Source organism: Eleginops maclovinus, chromosome 2 (genome assembly GCF_036324505.1).
Source record: "Eleginops maclovinus isolate JMC-PN-2008 ecotype Puerto Natales chromosome 2, JC_Emac_rtc_rv5, whole genome shotgun sequence".
Taxonomy (NCBI): domain Eukaryota; kingdom Metazoa; phylum Chordata; class Actinopteri; order Perciformes; family Eleginopidae; genus Eleginops; species Eleginops maclovinus.
In genome coordinates this window covers 13,713,218-13,735,157 of record NC_086350.1, presented here as the reverse complement: position 1 = coordinate 13,735,157, position 21,940 = coordinate 13,713,218, and the positions used below count along the sequence as shown (strand labels likewise).

The 21,940-nt window shown below is 41.8% G+C and overlaps 1 protein-coding gene across 3 annotated transcripts; it reads right to left on the bottom strand.

The window, feature by feature from the left end:
- Positions 1-548: 548 nt before the first annotated feature.
- c2cd5 (C2 calcium dependent domain containing 5) lies at positions 549-21,569 on the bottom strand. Of its 3 annotated transcripts, XM_063904770.1 has the most exons (30): positions 21,286-21,569; positions 20,716-20,824; positions 20,479-20,565; positions 20,177-20,348; positions 19,988-20,083; positions 19,530-19,685; positions 19,183-19,420; positions 16,977-17,137; positions 15,336-15,424; positions 13,451-13,559; positions 9,923-10,037; positions 9,678-9,776; positions 9,452-9,563; positions 9,254-9,333; positions 8,739-8,925; positions 8,489-8,653; positions 7,929-7,973; positions 7,245-7,385; positions 7,099-7,162; positions 6,829-6,890; positions 6,514-6,612; positions 6,267-6,356; positions 6,077-6,155; positions 5,461-5,553; positions 5,291-5,359; positions 4,902-4,934; positions 4,457-4,588; positions 3,087-3,280; positions 2,847-2,993; positions 549-2,261 (listed from the first exon to the last, which is right to left on the bottom strand). In XM_063904770.1, exons 2-30 carry the CDS (start codon positions 20,803-20,805, stop codon positions 2,136-2,138), a joined length of 3,330 nt encoding a protein of 1,109 aa, XP_063760840.1. In that variant the 5' UTR covers positions 20,806-20,824; positions 21,286-21,569; the 3' UTR covers positions 549-2,135. The 3 variants fall into 3 exon arrangements, with proteins under 3 accessions (XP_063760840.1, XP_063760847.1, XP_063760856.1); XM_063904777.1 differs by lacking the exon at positions 7,929-7,973; XM_063904786.1 differs by lacking the exons at positions 5,291-5,359; positions 7,929-7,973.
- Between the last annotated feature and the right edge of the window lie 371 nt (positions 21,570-21,940).

The window sequence follows — 21,940 nt, the reverse complement described above, 5'->3', positions numbered from 1 at the left end:
GTTAGAAATCAGGTTGAAGCTCCTTGTCAACCTTACTTTGGTTGTTAAGCAGAGATGCCGTATGTGTTTGGAGAACGTTTTGTGTTTGATTTATTGATCCCTCAAGTTTGAATCCGTTATTATTTTAGCGTCTCGCTACAGCAACTCAATGACGCTTTTTCTTTCTTTGCTCCATGAATTTATTAGTCACCGACAACAAGTTACTAATAGCCGCAACGCCAAAACAAGAGACACACAACTCCGCTAGCTCTCTCGTAAAGGACCCTCCCTCCCTCCACCCAACCAATCAGGATTACGCTGTGTCACTCAACTCACAGCCAGAAAACAGTCATAGATTTAATATCTTTATAGTTTGACCAAAAATGTTTGAACTTCCAAACATAAATAAAAAGTCCTTCTTTTGGGTAAATTGATTGCATAGGTACAATAATTTCAGCCAATGGCCCACTATATACAGCCAACAAAAAATGAAATGGTATTGAACAGCAGTGGAACTACAGTGTGTCAGGGCAGTTTTTTTTCCTCAAAAATGATCAAACAGATGCATCTTGGTTTGACTGAGTTTATTGTGCAAGAACTACCAGGCAAGCATACCTAATAATGGCACTAAAAAATGAATCTGCATGCTGCTAGTCAGGAAGCAAAAGCATTTTAGTATGTACATTCAAGTTTTAGACACAGATATCTGAAACTCATCACCAACAGATTAGAGTACCATTAATTTCTGTCGCTGAGTCAAAACATCAAGAAATTCATTTTACAGGCAAAATGAGCTGAAGGTTTTATACATTTTATATTACAAAAATACTAAAAATCTGATTTTAGAGAACATTTACACTGTTTTTGTATATGGCACCTACACCATAAAATGCTTGTTTCCAGCATTTGACATAAATATCAAATCCGGACAGATTCGGATTATATTCAGTACAAGAGCAAAAGTAATAAAGATTGACAAAGGTGTGTGAAATCTGACAGTGATAGCATGATGCATCAAGAAGAGTAACTGATCTTAAAGCTACATGTGATGGAGGAGTTGCTTCAGTCAAAGTGCTTTCGTTTTAAGTAATCAAAATGATCTCAAAGTCTTTGCCATATAAAACATCCCTGCTGCTCGACCCCAAAGTGCAACATTATTCCCATAACCATTAGCTCCCTCACTCCTGCTGTTAGTAAATAAAAGGCATACACATTGATTTGTCGATTTCAAAATTAAGCAATACAAAAATCTAATAGTTTTTATCTATAAAATAGTCACTTGAATACACAGTAATGGCTGTCCTAAAGGAAAAATATTGCCCTTCAAAAATATGTGCATACACCAGAAATACTGGCCTGTTTTTGTTTATTTATTATAGATGACATCATTACTTGACACTGTAGGATGCTGCCTGTGAGCAATACTGTAACTGATTAAGAAGATTATCTATCAACACAAGTCATACAAAACCATTCTTTGGACATTAGAACTGGACACCAATGAACACAAAGATAATTTTAACAAAATGGCATCACATGGTCTGTGTTTTTTTTCACTTCAAATTTTCATTCTCGTGAGCAATTTCCATTTTGAGGAAGAGCACCAGCTTTGTTGAAGTCGGGCCTTTAAATTTGCAAGCTGCTTGAAAACCCAAATCAATCAAATTAACTGATGGTTGACAAGGGCCTTTTCTTTTACAAGGCCATGACTTTTCCTGTGAGCTGTGGATGGACCCATTAGTCTTACAGTAGCTGCCTCACACTCCTACCCAAACTCAAAGTAAATTCCAACATAGTTTATCTTTGAGTTTCACCAACATGGACGGATGTAATACATGGGCAAAATACAGAGACATCCACTTGTGTTTAAAAACACTCACACTATTTAATTCCCAAAGAGCTACATCAGTACCTGCTGCACAAATGCTCTAATGTTTAACATTTTAAAAAAACACAGAGACTCCCATATTAATCCAGACTGCATTTTTTTTGTATGTGTGATTACTTTTTCTATGTTGCCTGCGTCCAAACCTTTGGATCTTTTTACAGAGTTTTAAGGCAGACATAAATGACTCATATTTGGACGGCTAGACTCAAAGAGCTTTTTCACTCAGATAGTGTGTCCTGCTAACAAGCTGCGGCTCAGTGTTTCACTGTCATGTAGTCACATCGGTTCCACTAGGGCAGATCTGTCCGATATTTGTGGTTGAGGGAGTTGGCTCCTGGTCCGTCTCCCTGACACAGATGACGGCATCTCCACTGACATTAATCAGGCACTGAGCCTTGGGGGGTGGGGAAAAAGACACAAAGATGAATCGATAAGAAGAACAAAGAGACCTGTGGAGTGGATGCAGAGAGTAAGTTATTGTGTTTACATGTAGGCCTGTAATTACGTTAATAACCTTTGTTACCTACAGCATGAAAAGAGTGTCCACAGTTCTGGTGTGGGAACATTATGTTCATAATTTGCACCTTGTAAAAAAAAACCATTTAAAAACAGGATTGGTTGTGTATGACCTGTAGTGTGTATGACCTAAGGATTTAAGGAGACAGCCTTGTAATTGCCTGAGGCTGTGGTGATCAATGGGATAAAAAGGGCTCGCTCTGTTTAAAAAATATATACTTTTATGTTTGATGTATCAAGTTTGGATCTTTTAATATCTTCTTCACAATGCTGACTGAATATTGTCAAGAGTTAAGTGGTTTCTAAACGGTGTACTTGAAAGTATTATATCAGGTTTTAAAATGTACTTGTTGGAATGCTTTCTGGGAAAATAAACGATAGTTATGATATGTCATAAGTAGTTATCATGACAGACCTACATATGGACTGTAATAGGTAAATACTTGTGTTTATGTGGGAGTACCTGGTTCTTGTTTGGATTTTCCATCAACATACACTCTTTCATGCTGTAGGACACCACTGCATTCCCACCCAGGGCTGCTACATGGGCTCGAACCATTGCAAACACCTCTGCTATGAATGAATGGAGGAAGCCACTGACACCACCTTCCTGCAGAGGACAAACACACACATTTCAGTTATGTCTACACTTGAACAAAGATCCTGGGGCCTTTGCATGTGTAGCTCGGCTTTGAAGTCATACCTCGCGTAACGATGTTGTCTCTCTTATGAAAAACATGTTGATGATCCCAAGGTACTTGATAATGCGTGTCCCAGGGAGGAAGGAGAGCGGCGTCATCTTCACCACGGCGACTGAACTGCTCCCAAACGAGCGTGAGGAGCGCAGTGAACGAGACCGTCCCTCAGGCAGTGGACTGCAGCGCTCCAAGGACGAGACTGTAAGTTCAGACAGAGCAGGCAGAGGTCCAAAACAGGGAGTTGTGAAAAGAAACAGGAGGAGAGAAAGAGGAAAAAAGACGAAAAGGAACGGAGATACCAGAAAATACTAAAAAACGTGGTAAAAATAATAAAATATATGAACTTTAAAGCAGAAAGAAACATGAATGTGAAATGTTCGTGCAAAAATACAATCCTGTTAGCGTTCTCACGACAGGACTTACACGTGTGCACCTATCTGCGAGTATGTCAGTTGTCTGTGTGCGTGTATGCCTTGACATGCAGTGGTGAGGATGTGTGGTGCCAAGACAATCCCTTGGAAAGCGTGCGCTGCCATGCATATAGTGCAGTTGAAGCAAACAGACAAGACAGTTAAACAGTGTCTGCAGACAGACAGACAGACCTGGACACAGCTGTGTATGCTTACAAGTGTACAGTTTTTGCTGTACAGTGAAGTACATGAGAGAATTTTTTGATATTTTTGCATTTGTGAAAGAGGTTTGGGAAATGGAGACGGACATAGACTGCTATGAGCTGAGCTGGGCACATGTACACGAGCCAGAGTGTGAAAGATGCTCCATCATCTTACTGCAAATTTACCTGACGTGGCTTACATCCATCAAACCAGGAACCTTCAGAGCCACACGTTAGATTGTAAGTTCACTTATGCGCACAGTAGTGAAAATCATACCAGTTCTTGCAGAAAAGCAATGCGCCCTGCCCAACCCACCTTGATCTCTACCACATTGTATGTCCCAATTTCTTTGTGTACAGTTTATCCTAAAATCATGTCATCTCAGCTTAGGTACATTCACTCATGCAAGTGCAGAGAATCAATTCAATGGAATTCCTCCAGTTATTGTCATCAATCCATTTAACCCTTACAGATACAGTTTGTCATCATAGTTGCCAAAGCTACAGGCATTTCAAAGCCAAGCAGCTGATTGTGGATCCCTCTGAGGGGCGGGGCTTCAACGTTCAAACTCTAGCTTAAAGCTGTCGCTTCATTTACGATGCTCCGCCCCCAGCGGCATGCATGGAGGGGTTTGTGAGTGTGTTTTTTGTTTTTGTGTGTGTGTGTGCGTGTGGGCATGTGCATGTGTGTGTGTGTGCGTGTGTGTGGGTGTGTGTGACAATGTTCATGAAACTGTGTTCTGTATTTGTGAGTATCATCACCGGAGTGTGCTAGAGACTGTGTCCTCCTACTTGTCTTAACTGATCCTCGTCTTATGGTGTGAGCTTTCAGCCTAAGCAGCTCTAGCCAGGTGCTGCATCTGTCTGCAAAGGAACCGTAATCAACGGAGGCAGCTGGAGAGAACACAAACACACACACACACACACACACACACACACACACACACACACACACACACACACACACACACACACACACACAGACACACACACACACACACACACACAAACGCAACAACAACGACAACAAGAGAACAAAAAAGAAAGAAAACAGGACAAATACAACAAACAGAAAAGAACAAAAGTGGATGAGGTTTGGGAGTGATGCAGGATAACTCTGTCCGAGGTAAAAAGGATGAAAGTTCAAAACAGGGAAGTGTAGTAGTTGAGGTAGCAGGGAGAGAGGATTGAGGGGAAAGAGGCTCACCTCTGGATGAGACGTTGGTGCTCTCTGGGACACCTGTCACACACACACACACACACACACACACACACACGCACATCAAAATCTAACTTTGCGCTTGGCAGGGAGCGAAAAGGCTTCAGGAACAGTCCCTTGCCCTTGCCACAAGGCCTACACAGCATGTGTTACTTAGCTTTCCCCTCCTCATATGAATCTTTTGTACATCCAAATGTTCCTTTTATAGTGAGTACTATAGCAGGGATAAGTTGCTTGCTCATTGTTCAATTTAAGTGAATGAAAAGTAAGCCATGCTGCTTTACGAGCATGACATCTCATCTAGACAACACCACACGACCATCTAAGTTCACTTCAAACAGATCACACTGGGCCATGACCCAACACTGTGTATTTACCTGGTAAACGAACCATAACCAGCTGATTGTGGCAGAGCTTTGCGGATGGGGTGAGTAAAGAGACTGTACCTATAGTTGTTAGTGGAGGAGATGGGCAGTGCCTGTTATTCAAGCCGGATAGAGGAGGTGGTCAGGAAGCAATTTAAAAATAAAAATGTAAAAATGGCTACCTGAGATTTTGGATGCTTGCTGAGTGTTGCCTGCTGCTGCATCTGCACATAACTCCATGGGAAACTGCAGCTGCTCTTCAGTCTCACCTCCTCCTGAAAAGCAGCACATTAGAATAAATCAGGTGCTCTGGATCTCAAACACAAAGTGAAGTTTCTTTTTCTGTGGTACTGTTCAGTTTTCCTAATTCACCACTACTGAAATAAAGCAAGTAGTTCGAGGGGTTTGTTCAATACTGATACTAGCCTATCACAGCTCAGAGAAGGAGCGTTTAAAGTGTTCAAAGATACAGTAGATAGCCTATCACAGCTCAGAGAAGGAGCGTTTAAAGTGTTCAAAGATACAGTAGATAGCTTATTTTAATTCAAATGTTCTAATTTATTAGAAAAGCCACAAACAAAACATATGTATCACATTTACAGTGATTAAATATGAATAAATATTTGTAGTTGCACAGTATTCTGCAATGCAAATGTTTCTTTAAACAAAAGACTAACCCTGCATTGTACAAAACCCCCACAGATGCATACGTTTAGCAAAGGTATGGTGAAGGTATTGACTGGCTTTGGATGAGAAGAAAACATTAAAAACATCCCCTAAAACATTAAAAACCTTTACCTTTGGTGGCAGGCTTGTCTGCTGGCTTCTCCTGATTCTGGTCTTTGTCAAACGTCATGGCAACGGCTGTAACTGCAACCTGCAAGACGGACAGACAGACGGAGGCACATTAGTAGATATGAGAAACGTTTTGATTGCAATTCAGTTTTGTTGCTAGTGGACAAACCAGAAATGGCCTGAAACCTCTCACCTGTATGAGTTCCTCTTCTGGTACTGCTACAGTGAAGTTGAGCTTACACAGACAGCAGGGGATCATTGAGCGCAACTTGAAGTAAAAACTCTGAAACAAACACATTTAATTCACATGAAACTCTTAATTCAAAACACAACCAATACAGAGACCAATATATAGAGTGTAACAGTCTCACACATGCTCATTAAATAAGTACTGCACCAAAAATGCCGTAATTACCAACTGATAAATACTGGCTTCGTACCTTAAGCAGATTCTCACAAAGGTCTGTGAAGATCTTGTTCAAGCCTTGGTTTGTAAGATTGGCATTACTCAACCTGAATACCCTCACGGATGTAAACATCTGCAAGACAGTGAAAGAAACACATGAAATAACAAAAAGTATACATTTCCTGAATGACAGCTATTTTAATTTCCTGTAGCTGCTAAAAAACACAGCCTTTACACGTCAATGCCACAATACAATTGAACAAAAAAGGCCCCCAAAATTGTTTGGTTAAGATAACAGAAGATCTGCTGTGAACTGTGAAGGATGTTACACTTAATTATTAATAATAACCTGAACTCCTGAAGTCCAGTTGAAAATCCCAGGCATGGTCTCAGTGTTGCAGCTGTAGAAACCTAAACATGGAATGGCAAAAGTTGAAGAGGCAAAGACATTGGACATTTGTTATCAGAGTGCAGTGAGTGCGTAATGATTCACTTTAGGGCTGCAAGATGTGAGGATTCGGTGTGAAAAAGAGTATGGGCGTAGCAATATTGCTTCTTTAAGTATACTAAAATACAACACATGTTGTTGTTAAATTCAATAAATGAGAGTATACAGTACCTGTGGGGGTAGGAGCATCAATGAGGAGGGAGTGGATGTCCTCCACAGCGTCAGTGTCATCAATCTAATGGAAATGACAGCAAATCCTTTCACTTGTCCATTGAAATAATTGCGTATAAACTTTTTTTTGTTGTATTGATACACACCTCTAGGACAAAAGCATCCTTCTTGCCATGGGAGAGGTCCAGTTCTGACTGTTCATCTGAGCTTTCTGAGTGGGAGCGGAAAAGTCTGGATCGTTGCCTGGGCTCAGGAATCGGAGAACCAACAACCTCCTCTGTCAGCTCCTGCAAAGCAAAGGGATAACCTGAGCAGACTGGATGTCAAAGCGAACAGCAGAATACAGCAGCAGCGCACGTCTGCATCTCACATGTTCCTGGGCTGTAAATCTAGTATAACGTCTATGTTAATAGCACACCACATGCTCACACTCACTGAAGTGATGGCTGCATCATCTCTCACACACACACACACACACACACACACACACACACACACACACACACACACACACACACACACACACACACACACACACACACACACACAATGTTAAGGAGTGCCACATACACAGACAGACACACCCCATAACATACAGGTGAGTTTGAATGGGCTGGGTAGATGTATTGTCGAGTACATCAACACAAATACAGATGAGTCTACAGTGGTTTGCCCTTGAGAAGTGACTCTGGAGTACACCTCTAACTGCTCCCAAATTACCCCAGTGGTTATACAGGTATAGTAAAAGCAGTGTAGTATTGTGATTAATACAGTGAAATAATTGTCATGCTTTGCTGCGTCTCACAGCTAAAAGTCGCCGTGCTCAGTACCATGTTTATGCCGCAGAACACCTCAGGGTCCAGGGCAAATAATTTCTTTAATAACCAGAGAGAGACAAGAGGGGTAAGTTTATCACGATTTACAAAGAACAGACTATATAATGTATGATACATGATTTTAACAAAGAGAGAAGTATACCCAAAACAATGGAAAGGCTTAAGCTCGAAATGTACCCCACAGGCACTGTATGTGACAGACACACTTCTTAAGTAACAACTGTAGGTAAAATTCTGACAACTAAGCCCTATACCACATAAAAATGTAAATTTGACCTAGGATAAAAGGTCAAATAATAATATATAATCAGTGTGTATTCAAAGTTTTTAACACATCTTACAAACACCATTTTAAACTTGTTGGGTTCCACAAGCTTTCTAGTAACAGCAAATAATGTATTTATTAAAGCTAACACCCACTTGGTGCTGTAGCTACTGTTGAGTTAAAATATAGAATTGTAGAAACCTACTTAGCAGCGGCATGATAGGGTAGAACTTGCATCACAACGCTTGTCTTCCATATATTAATCTACTGCATGTGTTTCGGGTCTCACCGGAGGGTTTATTTGATAGAGCTCTTTGTTCTTGGCAATGGTGTCATTGATCCTTTTCTGAATGGTGAGGATGTGGTGATCATTGCTCATCTCACCAGGAGTTTTCCCCGCTATCTGGATGGCCCCTGGAGCCGGCAGGGCTGTCAGGTACACTCCTGTAGCAGACTGACCACACACGCATTTTAAGGACAATGTTGCAGCGCCCACATAAATGGCTGATTAAGCTGTTCACTCTTAAATGTCAACCTACTGCCAGACCCAGGAGCATGTTCTCTCCGACACTGATCTGTATGTGCAGGCCAAACAGAGCGTTCATGCTCCGCAGCTTGAGTTTGTTCATCAGCTGAGTGTGCAGCTCGTACTCCATGAACGGCAGCAGGTTGGAGATGGCCGTCGCATTCACTTCACCCTGGGCCTTCTTTTTTAAACGACACAGCCTACAAGACAAAAAGACACTGGCATTAACTCACTTTTATCAACATTTTTTTGTGGTCAGCCTTCAAGCTGCCACAGTATGAACCCTACAGTGTGTTCGGATTACACGTGTGTGAATGCTGAATTCGAGGGAATTCATATCATAAATGACTAAAGTGTTATTTTTATAATTCATTTTTGAATGTGACATTTGACTTCACTATCTATTACTTTAAAAAATCCTGTTACTGTTATTAAAATGGAGTTTGTTTATGATCCGGCTTTAGTGTTTCTTCTGTTGGAAATCAGTTTTAAAAGGGCTTGAAGCCATGCAGCTGTGACATGTTTTACCTGGCCTGGATAAGGCAGCCCTTTCCTGTGACAGCTGCTTCAGGTGGCAGGTCAATTGTTGTAAACAGCACATCAGGAACCTTGAAGACACATAACAATTATTACAAATAACGCTTGCTTTTTTCCACCACATGAACAGCACAACTATTTACATGTGCGAGTCGAGATTAAGGCAAACAAGGTGAATATATTTGAGACCTTTTGTCGCCTGCAGTGGTAGCAGTATGTGAGCTGGGCAGGAAAGGGCATGTTGAGCTCATCGTAGGGGATGTGGCAGAAGCCACAACTCGGGGGAGACGGCTCCTCAAACCTGCAGAAACACACACACCATCTGGTATCATCCTCAGAATCTCAATCCAAGCTGTGCGGACATACAGTGTAAACAAACAAAGATTAAAATCAGTCAGTCATGAATCATATCAACCTGTGGTCGGTGATAACAATATCAAGGCAGCCTTCACGCATATATCGAGGATTCAGGATGGCTGCTGTGCCTGATGCTGACAGGATACACACTTCCTCACTGAGTAAATGCAAGATAGAGGAAGAAAGGGAAGAAGATGAGAACACGACATGAACATGTTACCTGGTTTATAAAATTAACATCAACATCGAGCAAAGCAGGCAGAAAAACGAAATATTTGTTCATGTGTGTGTACTACTACATACCAGATGCTAGTGCTCTCACTGTACCCCACCACAGCATGGCAACCAAGAGCTTTGGCATGAGATTTGATCTCCTGGCGTATCTCCTCCCACCAGGCATCGCGAGTCTCTGGCTCATCTGGAAAACACAAAACTCAGAATCAGACAGTGTTTACAAACCAGCTAGGTGGAAGAATTATCTAATAAAACCTCACTGAACACTGGAGTCTGGCTACTGTTATTAACAGTAAAGCTACACCTAGCGCACTGTTGTCGTTATATTAAAAAAAGAATACTTCCTGACAAGTACAAACACTAAAACAGGAAATATGACTAGCCTGTATCTAATCTGATTTACCTGAAAATAAACACACATTATAATATTACACTCTTCTGATGAAATATGAATTAAACAGTGTTTCAAAGCAAGCCAAAACCAAGTATCATTTAGTGAAACAAAGTAATATTAAGAATGATGAAATGAGAGTTTTAAGGATGATGATGAAGGCAGAGTCAATGGTAAGTTTACTTGTGTGTTTTTAAATGCACATGATCTAAAATAGTTTTGTCTCTCTATTCTTTATGTCTCCTTTCAGAACAAAAGGACACTGATGAGAGATACGGTCACCAGCCGTGTTGTGGCTGTGGTTTTCTGACTATAGAAAGAAGATCCACCTAGATGGTAAAAGAGTAATTACAAAAAAAAGTGCTTGATGCGATTAGTTTTTATACCTTGTTCAAAATTGTTTCGAATTCAAAGGAATTGAGCCTTCATCATAATTAGGCTAAACCATGGGTGGGTTTCAATAATCTCATGAGACTAAGCTCCACCTCTGTTACATTAAATCCTTTGTGAGAGCCTAATCGTTGCCAGTTGTGAGTTTGATCTCACTAATTTCTGGGTCACTGAACAAAGAACACATGAAAGGAGCTACATTAGAGTATTGAGCCACACCCCATGACTCCCTGCGAGGGCCACATGCTGACAGAGCCCAAAAAAAAGAAGAGAGAGAGACAGAGCTTCTGGGTAAGACAGGGGAGGAATGAATGAGGGGAAGACTTGGAGAACAGATGAACAATAATGACTGATGGCCAGGCATCAGGCCCACAAAGTGGATTCCTTTAAACCAGAAGCAGCAAGTCACACAGGCACAGGCTCACCAACGTGCACGGTCATGACCATGTGTACGCTCATGGGCAGAGAAGGGCCATATTCATCCACCAGAGTCCATTAAATCTAGTGCAGTTGTTGAGTTAGATAATACTAGGTGATGGCATACTTCCTCCATTTCCCAAGCTCATGTTTCCTTCCATCCCAATCATTCATCCCAAATCCATTTTTTTATTTTCCTCAAATGCCACCCATAAAATCACCCCTCCTTCCATGCATCCATCCATCCCTCCTTCTCTCTCACTCTTTCTCAGTATGAATACGGCCCAGTGAGTTAGGGATGCACATGCCTGGTCAGTGGCTCTTTGTCACACAGTAAACCTCCTAAACCTCCTCTGGTCTAGACAGGTTTGACCACGATGCTGATTCAGGAAGCATTAGAACAACGCGGGGACAACGTTAGGGGAAGAGATGTAGCTCTTCGGTGCAGCAGGATGAGCTAGGGAGGGGGGAGAGCCAGGCCAGGTTTGATGGGGTGGGGTGGGGACACAGCGCATGCTCAACTCAGCCCAGCACACACTCACACAGATTAGAGAGTGGAGAATGGCAGCTCACTGAATTTATCAATTTTCAGTGAAACACTGTCAGGCTTTTGGTGAATTTCTTTGTGGATATTTAGGCTAGCTATTCTCACAACATCAGTGTTGGGTGCATGCTAAGAGGGCACAAAACTCACTCCAGTGAGCTGCCATAACTCCTGTGGGTGAGAGCAGTAAAAGGGGGAAAATACCTGCAGTGACACTATTCCAGTCTAGCAGTTTGTATGAGCGTGTGTTACCCAAGGCTGGGCCAGAACACACCGTTAGTACAGAAAAGAGAGAAAAAGAAAAAGAGAGACAGTCTAACAAACAAGCACAGCACAACAGCAGCACTCCACAATCACTATGCAAAGACAGACAGAACTCACAGACACTATAAAAAGTACCAACTATAGTCTGGCCTTCTAATACAATCGAAAAAGAAGATGACTGACAAAAAAAAAAGAAAAATAGGGATGAGTCTGCATAGGCGTAGGCAAAATGTTAAAAATAAAATGGAGTAGAGCAGCTATAATACAAAAAAAGAGCATGCGGCAGCAGTCTGAGTCAAGTAGACCCTCACTCCCTGTGAAGTTTACATTTTGTTTACATTCAGGGTTTCTTTATGTATGTTTGAAATGTAACAAACTTATAAAAGTTGATGTTTTAACCTTTTAAATCGTTGCAAGTTATCGCCAAACTAATAGATGGTTCGCATCATCTACATGCGTCCTTGTATGATACAAACAAAACAGGCCCCAAATTGTTTATGTATAGCTACTTAAAACTCCACTGGGTGCCTTATATGCTCTGTAGTTATTATAGTCAGGAGATAGTGACAGTGAACAGAGCTTTATTCAAGTTAAACCTGCGATCTTGGATCAGGAAAAAACGTAGACAAACTATTCTGTTTACACTAGTTAGTTAAAGAGAAATACTGTAGGCTTAATTATTATATGCATAGACCCCTTGAAGATTATCAGTATAATCGAGTGTTTTTATATCTTATATTAGTTTCCCTGTACATCTTATTGTAACCCAGTCAACATTAATGAGCGCTCCCCTGTCACTACATTTTCAAACATCCTAAAGTCAAAGTTGTAAAAGACCATTAAACTAGCAATGGTATTATTTACTGAAGCTACATAGTGGACTCGGATAGGCCAATACCTTTAACAGGCAGGTACTTGCCTTAATAGCAACTGTCTTATTTTATATCTAATTTTAAAAGTTAAGAATCCTATTTGAAAACCTGGTACCTCACCATAGCGCCACCTGCAGCCAACCAAACCAGACAACAGAAGCAGCAGGCAACAGACTGGAGCCATGCAACACTATTGCACCTCACCTCCAGGGAGCAGCACCTCAGCACACAATTAAACAGCAACACACACACAGACACACACACACAGACACACACAGACACACACACACACACACACACACACACACACACGACCAGAACAAACTTTACATACCACCAAGCCAGTCAGTCAATCATAAGGTGAAAGTTGCCCCTATCCATAAAACAGGCTTGACACAGCTGATGAAGAGCCTGTGCAAACTTAATTTCCATCAAAAGGCTACACAGCTGCAGCCCAAAAGTGTGACCAGGAACAGCTTTCACCTGCTTCAGGACTCGTACACAACTGAAGTCTTTCAACATAATTTTTCTAAACAATCAAACTGATAGGGACTAGGACCATACACAGAAAGAGATAGTAATGGGCAGCATTAGGTAACAGCCAGTTGCAACAAAACAGCACACACACACGACAATGTAGGTCAATGGAGGAGCTCACTTATACCGCTCCAACGACAATGGACATTAGAAAGTTATGTGCCTTTGTGCGCTGCACTCACCAGGGTTGTGTATCCGGTCCAGTAGTTTCACAGAGCGAGCGCTGACCACTCCACCGACATGAACCAGAAAACCAGGAGGGAAAGACGTCAAGGTGAAAAAGGGGAACTCCTGCAGATAGAAAACAGCTGTGTCACTTACAGTAAGGGAGAACACACTCTGGACTTGCCAAAGTATTTTTTTACTGATCATCACTGACTGCTCCATGATTACCGGTAATTAACATTTTGTCAGATGTTATGGTTGTGAAGGTGCAAGAATAATATATTTAAATGTATTTAAATGTAGTCTCTCAAGGCATTTAGTAAAAATGTATTGATTACAAGAAACATGTTTTTCTAGGCCCTGTATCTTCAACTGGTGTGTGTAGACTTAAACATGTTGTTGTGTGAGGAATAGTACCAACATGCAGCAAGGATTGAGTGTGATGGTGTGTCCCCCATGCAAGGTTTATCCCTGAGGAGTCCCCACTCGCTCCATTCCAGGCTACACTTGTGGACACAAACTTGAGCATTTCAAATAGATCTGGAAGTGATTGAATTTTTCTTTTTACTATAAAGCCTACATACTGTATTTGGTATCACTGATTCAATCCTTACAAATCTATATAAATGAATCAATTAGGTTTGGAGTTGAGGTGAAGAACACACACACACACACAGGGTCCTGGCTGAAGATCAGGACTCAAGTGTTTACATGCTATCCTGTCCACTAACATGAAAGCTGGTCCTTTGCTTCCAGTCAAATAATTCTAGTCCATGCACTCACGGGAGGAGCTGGAAATACTTGTACTGCCTGTTAGCCTCTTGGTATAGTTTGAAGTAATGGCCACCTTTACAGGAAATCTGAGGGACGTCCAAACATGCATGTAGATGTGATGAATGGCTTTCGCTGGGACAGTCAGATGGGACTTTAGATAAGCTTGTTTCTTGTCCAGTACTCCAGCAAGGGAGATAGCTACTAATTTAACAGATAACTCCTCCCACTCGGAGCAAGGAGGCAAGAATGAGGATGAGGTGAGCGTGCTCATTCCCGTTGTTGACACAGGAAAACCAAATCAGACTCAGGAAAAGAATTCAGAAAGGAGGGGAAGTGTTTGACATGAGTAAACAGAAGGCACACACACGCACGGTCACGCAACCCTTCAAACTTGAAGGGAACACAACTCCTAGCCTCCGAGCCCTCCGGCAAACATGTCTGTGAATCTTTTAGAGTGCGGCGGGGGGGTCCGAGCAAATACAAAAGCAGGGGTCATACAAGGACCGTCTGCCATGCTGCTCAGCCCAGCCTGCCGCTCTGGGATTGACAGACAGCAGAGGAAGGACAGGTTAGGAGTTGATCAGACGTGGTGGTGGCCATCAGTTGATCAGGGTGTTAGGGGATAGGTGGAGAGAGAGGAAGTGTCACACTGATGGGACATACCCGGGCGTTTAACAATAACCCAGAGGAGGACGCTCCCTGAATAGCACAAATGGTCAAAAGGACAAAGAAAGGGAACATTACTTGCCCTTACACAGACCCACTCCCCATTAAACACTTAAATGTAAATTAGTGATCTTTCACAAAAAATGCAGGCGTGTGAAAAAAGTGTGCAACACAGTGACATTGTGAGACATCTGAGACTGAAACACTTAATGCAAACTATATGTCAAAGCTTGTCATAAATGCTACGTTTAGCTCACTACTTTGACTTTGAAGTGTTTATTTCCTTATGAGTTTCATTGCAGTGATGCAGCTAGTCAATCATGACCCAGACTGAAACAAAACACCATGTATGTGTATGTGAAATTCATGAAGCTGAAAACTTGCAGGATAGTTCAGTCTCAAATGTCGGCAATTTAGTTGGTAAATACATGTATGTGAATATGTTGAGTTGAGTCATCGTACCCTCTGCTCGAGAGCCGTCTGCGTCTGCTGTCTGAGCAGGGTCTTCAGAGGCCCCGCCTCCTTCCCGGCGCTGCCTCCACTGCCCATTCCTGATCATAGAAAGGAGTTTCAGTTTTTGCCACTTAAAACACACACATCAATGCACTAAAGAGCCAAACTGTCAGTTGATTATTTACATTGCAGCATTAAGTTATTCTGACACACCAAGTAAAAGCAACAGCTGAAGTAGCACACAACACCTTACACTGAAACAGTAAACAAACCTGCTTAACCCTACACTTTGTTTTCCTATTCAGGTATAAATATTCAACCTAGAATAAAGTTTAGGTATGCATGATAATCACATCAAACTACATGCTGGGGTCGGACTATAAGTCAGTCAGTAGTGTTGTTTCACAATAAACTCTGGGCAGTTGCACCATGCATGGTTAATTTGTTTCGTATAACACCTGTCAAGTCAATCTGAACAGTTCTGCGGTTGACCCAATATACAAGAGAGGCGCCAACACTGTTGTGAAGTTCCGTTACTTTGTGACACACAGCGGTCCTACTATACCGGAGGCTGCCAGCAGCAGGTCCTCTGTGAAGGACACGCTCTTTCTCAGCAAGACAGTGTCTGAGTGGACGGTGAAGGGAGGGGGCGGGGTGCTGGCTCTATGAGCAGAGTTGTGACCACAGATCACTGAGCCAGAACCAGAAAAGGACAGAGTGTCTGTGGAGAGGGTGGGGGAGCTGGGACACAGGAAGATCCCAGGCCTGCTTCTCACTGGCTTCACTATCCAGCAGAAAAACAGATGGAGGGTGCACAGAGAAACACAGATATATTCAGAATGGACAGGCAAAGCAATAAGGAGAGGAGTCAAAAACACAACAACAAGGAGGGGGGTAAGGACGTGACGGGGAGGAAAGGGCAGTAGCGTAGAGAAAGAATAAACTGATTATCAGATGAAATGTACAATTTAGTTTCACTTCCTTTGCTAAGCACCATGCTCAACAAAAGAAGTGTTCTCGTTAGCCAGGGCAGAGAATATGAGAAATAGATGACAGAGCAGAGGAAATATGAAAGAAAGTAAAGGCTGATGAATAAAATGAGGGGTGAGATCGACTTGGGGACTGCTGGTCACCACCTGAGGGGTTGGGGGAGCGGCTCTGGTAAAAAGGGTCTTCAGGCTATACAGTCGTTTACAGCTGAACTGTGTAAAGGAAATATGTCCTTGGGGCAGTGTTTGACTAAACTTACCTTTTTTTCAATGATTAACCATAATGGCTGCTAATGAAGATGTGACCTTAGATCAGCAACAGCCCCTCCTGAGACACAGTGCTTCTATTCAAGACCACAACAATGACGGGGGATGTGGTGTGTCTTCACAAAATGATGCCCATTTACAGAAATTGTTTGTTTTTTTCCAATAATGTGAAAAAAGAAGACACACCAGGCACTGAGGACAAGGGGGAGGATGGGAAATGGCTAAACAAATATTTACAGCACGATTTAATATAAAATAATTTTAACAGAACCATTCAAAAATGTAAAACATAAATAAACAGAAAAAAAAAATACCACCATAGTAGCACCACAATGAGGTGAGGGAGAAGGGAGGGAACAGAATGAGAGTAGAAGATGGGGCCACGTGTCCTTACCCGTCTTGGGCGTCAAACTGAGGTCTGTATCTGATGATGAGGACTGGCGGCTGCATGGCTTGGAGGGAGAGAAGGGGGGAGGGGAGGAGGAGGTGGTGGGGAGGGCTCGGAAAGGGGTTGACGGGCCGGAGGACAGGGTCAGGTCCTCGCCAAATACCGGCCTGCCAGGAGAACATGACACACACACACACACACACACACATCAGTCACCACCTCACCCTCTTGAGTGTGTGGGTGTGTGTATACACAGGATTGGGTCATCCTGCTGTTTTTTGAGGGGAGGTTTCTGTGTTAATGTATGATTTGTTTGCATTGGGTGAGGTGTGTTTGAGGTGCTACAGATGGTTGGAGAACAAAAAAAAAAAAAGCAAGCATGGAAAGCAAAAACACAAAATGACACACACACAAACATTGAACTAAAGAACGCACCATGGCAAAACACAAGAAGGTGAGATTGGACAGAGGGTGAGGAGCTGAAGCATGTGTCCCAGTGGAGGGAAGAAAAGGTCAGGTGACTGTGGAGAGATCAGAGGCCCTTGCAGAAGGATGCAACGGGAAACCTGCCCGCCCTCTATCGTGGGAAAGTGACACGAGGTGGAGGGATTTCAGCCTAGATTGAATGCTTGGTCTTGCTATAAAGAAGTTAAAAGGGTCAGTCTTGCTTTTTTGTCTTGATATCTGATTCTACAGAATGGTGCTAATATTGGACTGTCAACCTACCAAATTCCAGCAAAAATATATTCACTTTTCTCCTTTCATACATAGGTCTACTTCTCTTTGTATTACAAACTTTGAGTCTTTCTTTTGTATTATTTCCTTCCCTGCCTCTGCGTACCAGTGAAGATGAGTGTGGGAACAGAGACAGAGAAGTTCTGGGACAGTCTCTGGGAGCTGCAGGCCGAATGCACTGGGCTGTTGTGGGTCGAGCGGCATCCGTGGGCAAGGGGAGACCTGGGCCAATCAGCACGCAGAGGGAGAAGACAGAGGAGCGATTTGGACACAAGCAGTGAGAAACGTCCCATCCAAATGTAGCCAGAGAGCCAGAGAGGGAGAAAGAGATGCACACAAGAACCAACACCACAACATTGCAATAGAGTGTAAAAGGACACAAAAAAGAAAAAAAGTTCTCTCTCTTTGCCGTTCTTATTCTATTTAAAGCCCTCCACTGAAAATCGCAGTCTCACACAAACATGCACAACAGGGATGCAAAACACAAAAGAAAAAAAGCCCAAAACAGGGACAGCTTCAAAAGATCTGTAACTAACAATAATTTTCTTTATATCTTTAGAATCTTTACTAAATATTTGTATAATTTGCTGTATGAATTTTTTGAAAATAATACAAATATGTATCCCTGACACCCAGAGTCCAAGGTGTTGTTTTTAAATGCCTTGTTTTGCCAGCACATAATCAAAGGTATCCTAAGAAGGACATTTTATATTTGAAAGGCTGATTTTCTGGAATTTGTGCATGAAAAAGTACTTTAATTATGAATTGGTTATCAGAATAGATAAAACTCTAACATTAAAAGACATTTTTAGAAATGTATCCTAAAAAATCCTGAAAGAGAAGAGATGTGGAGCAACCATTGCAGAAACCACCAAAATATGTATCCCTGATATACACAATATCACGTGCACTGACAAATATATATATATATAGTATACATACAAAATAGAGAAAAACATGCACTCAACTCAAGATAAGCCTACACTAATTGGATGAAATCACAAGCTAACCACTCTATAGTCTGGATGAGGACAACAGATTCAGAACAAAGCGAGCTTGATTTTAAAGGCTGATGGGAACAAGCGAGTACTAGATAATAAAAGACGCAGCATAAAGCATGCAGAAGCAGAAAGAAATGCAAGAGCTGTCTAAATGAGCAGACAAGGAAGCGGTTGAGGGAGGGTGGCTGCGTGTACACTGTACATGTGTGTGTCTCAGGATATGTTGTGTGCTGTTAGTTTTCATAGTGCAATACATATGACACAGTAAACAAACAACAACTAAGAGGAATCAAAGATTCTGAGACACACACAGGAGTAACTGCAATACACACACTAGCATTCACTACTTTTTATCCACACGCTCTCCCTTCATGCACACTCCGTTCATCTTTCCCCATTCTCACAAACTCGATTTGCACACAAACTTGCACATTAATGGGGCATGGTCCATGCTTGTGTTGATGGTTCATACTCACTCCTTTCCATCCTTAGAAGGGGAATTGCAGGCATTGGAAGGCGGGGCTGTGTTAGGGTGCATATGTGTGTTGGAGTTAGGGGCGCTTCCAGAGCTGAGTTTGTCCAGAGTGCAGGCGGTACCTATGGCCCGGACCACCAGGCCTGACTCTCCCTCTAGGTCAAAACACTGCAAATAGCCCACCACTGCATTTCCGCCCATCTCCAGTACCTTAAGCCCTATTTTCCTCTGTAGCTCTCCTAAATAAAGAGTAAAACACAGCCATATTAACAAAAGGCAGAACAGGAATGACCACATTTATTTTTCTCCAAGCCAAAATGAAAAGGGGATCACTGGGAATTTTCTTACCGGACATAAGAGAAATGAGCCTCTGCCGGGCCTCATTGGAAGCCCGAGGAGTTCTGATACGGTCGATCCACTGGTACTCCGGATCTTCATTCACCACAAGTTCTTCCACAAATCCGTGAACCAATGCTGCCTTGTAGCACCGTGGAATGGATGTGGCTACCATACACAATCAGACAAACCCCACGTAGAAAGAAAGGATTTTACATTAATTGAGAAAAGTTTATCTAAACTTGTCCTACTTATTCCACTTGTAGAATATAAAGAGGGATCATTCCTGGTTTTACAGTACACTATTGGCAGTGACAAAACTTGTATTTTTGTTCATATTGGAAATTAAACCCTACTTTGAGAATAGAATATCAAAGTGTCTAAAAATGAAAACCTCTTGGCATCTTAGGTAACTGCCCTACATAAGCCATTTTATCTGTAAACAAACAATTGTGAACAAAAAGACTTACTGCAGAAGAACTTGACCCCACAGGAGGACTGTCTGAAGCGGTTCAAATCATTGAAAAGCTCTACTTTGACGAGGACATTAATCTCCCCTCGAATACCTAATAACAAATAATAGAAATACATTATAATAAGGAATGGTACATATAAAAAGGTCTGCAATTATTATGGTCAGATGAGTTTCCTGTATGTACCGTGGATTGTATCATAGATAGGGAACCACCCAGAGATGACAGAGGCAGCCTCACTGCACAGCAGCGGGTCAATGTCAATGTAAACTTTCCCTATGGCATCATTAGCACTGTAAGTATCGTGGTCCAAAACTGTGACCTGCAATGGCTCATCCTGCAAGTCCTCATCATCAACCTTCAAATCAAGAGAGGGAAAGATGAAAAAGAGCAAATAAGAGTGGGATTGGTTGGAAATGCTCAAATGCAATGAATCTATATTGTGCGATGCATTAAAAGAGAAGTGTTTAAGAAGTGTGCATTTTTACCTCAAATTTGAACCATTCTGAGTTCCACTGTGGGTTGAGGGATTTGGGACAGACATCGGTTTTAAAAGTTGTGTTTCCAAACTTAACCTGAGAAATGAAAGACAAAAGACAAGAAGCTTCTTAGAGAAATAGTGAGGTACCAACCATACTGAACCCAAGTGTGAAATACATGTTGTTAGAGGTGTAAATGGTTTCAATAAAGCAAACAACAAGTCATGGTCTTCAGGCTTCACTCACCTCTACAAAAGCATCAGTAAGGTCACTGGCTCTGTCCATCACAGGCAAGTGGCGCCCTGCCACAATTCTGGCCTTCAGTTTCCCAGGCATGATTCACTTTAAAGTTGAACTGTAAATAAAATAATAATAATAATAATAAATGTTTCAAAGGCGTTTTGGACAGACACTTGTCAATGCTGCTGTCACTTACACCAGCGAACTGAGTGGGCCACTTAACAATAGCCATATGTTGTTGACAGTGTGGACTGCTCCTTATTTAACTTACATGTCGATGAGCTAATAGGCTAGCTTCCTTAGCTGAATGTAACGCTTCTAGCCTAATTCTAAATGAGTTATCAACTTGCTTCAAAGATATATATTGAACTACCGTTTAGAAACAAGAAATCAACTGTCAGTTAGTAATATTGTGTTAGCAAAGCAAGGCTAGCAAGAAAATCCACTTAGGGGAACTGCATTGCAGTCAATCTACTTAGCTCTACATGGATCGGCCATGTTTTAACAATAATACTGCAAAGCTATGTAATAATAATATATCCTTGCTAATGAAAGTGTAAAAAGTATCATCCTTACCAGTGCTAGACTATCAACCTGTCAAAGTGGACATTATTGTTGTCACTACTTTTGACAGCCAACCGCTCGTCTGACCTCCGTTTATCTCCCATAACACGACACGTTAAATCGGTGGCTAGTACACCAGGCAGGAGCGTGTCGTTAAAATAATTTTCAAATGAAATTACAGCTTATAGATGTAGGGGCCAAGAAAGGACCGACTAATCAATTAATTACACATATCAGTGGTTAGCGTGTAAAGCTAACTGCTAGCTTCATGAGGGTCCAGCTCATGATGAATGAGTTTCCACCACGGGTTACTGTGTGCTGCCTTCAGGTACACCCCGTATGCTCGTTCTTCCATTCAAAACGCTTCACTAATGTTTCTCTGGTCGGAATAAAAACAGGACCAAAATTAGTCTATAAAACAAATATGTTCACAAGAAGCACACAAAAAAATAAAATATACGCATGGATAAAATTAGCAGCACTGTGAGAACACTGAGGCTTTTTTTCGTGGTGTTTAGGTAGCTACGTACACACAGTAAAAAAAAAAACAGTATAACGAAGTTACCTAAAGGCATCATTAGGGTTCGTCTTGGACATGCGCAGGGAAGGTCCTCTTCCTGATCAGAAACTTATCAAAGAAAGCTGGTACTCATCATTTGATATAAAT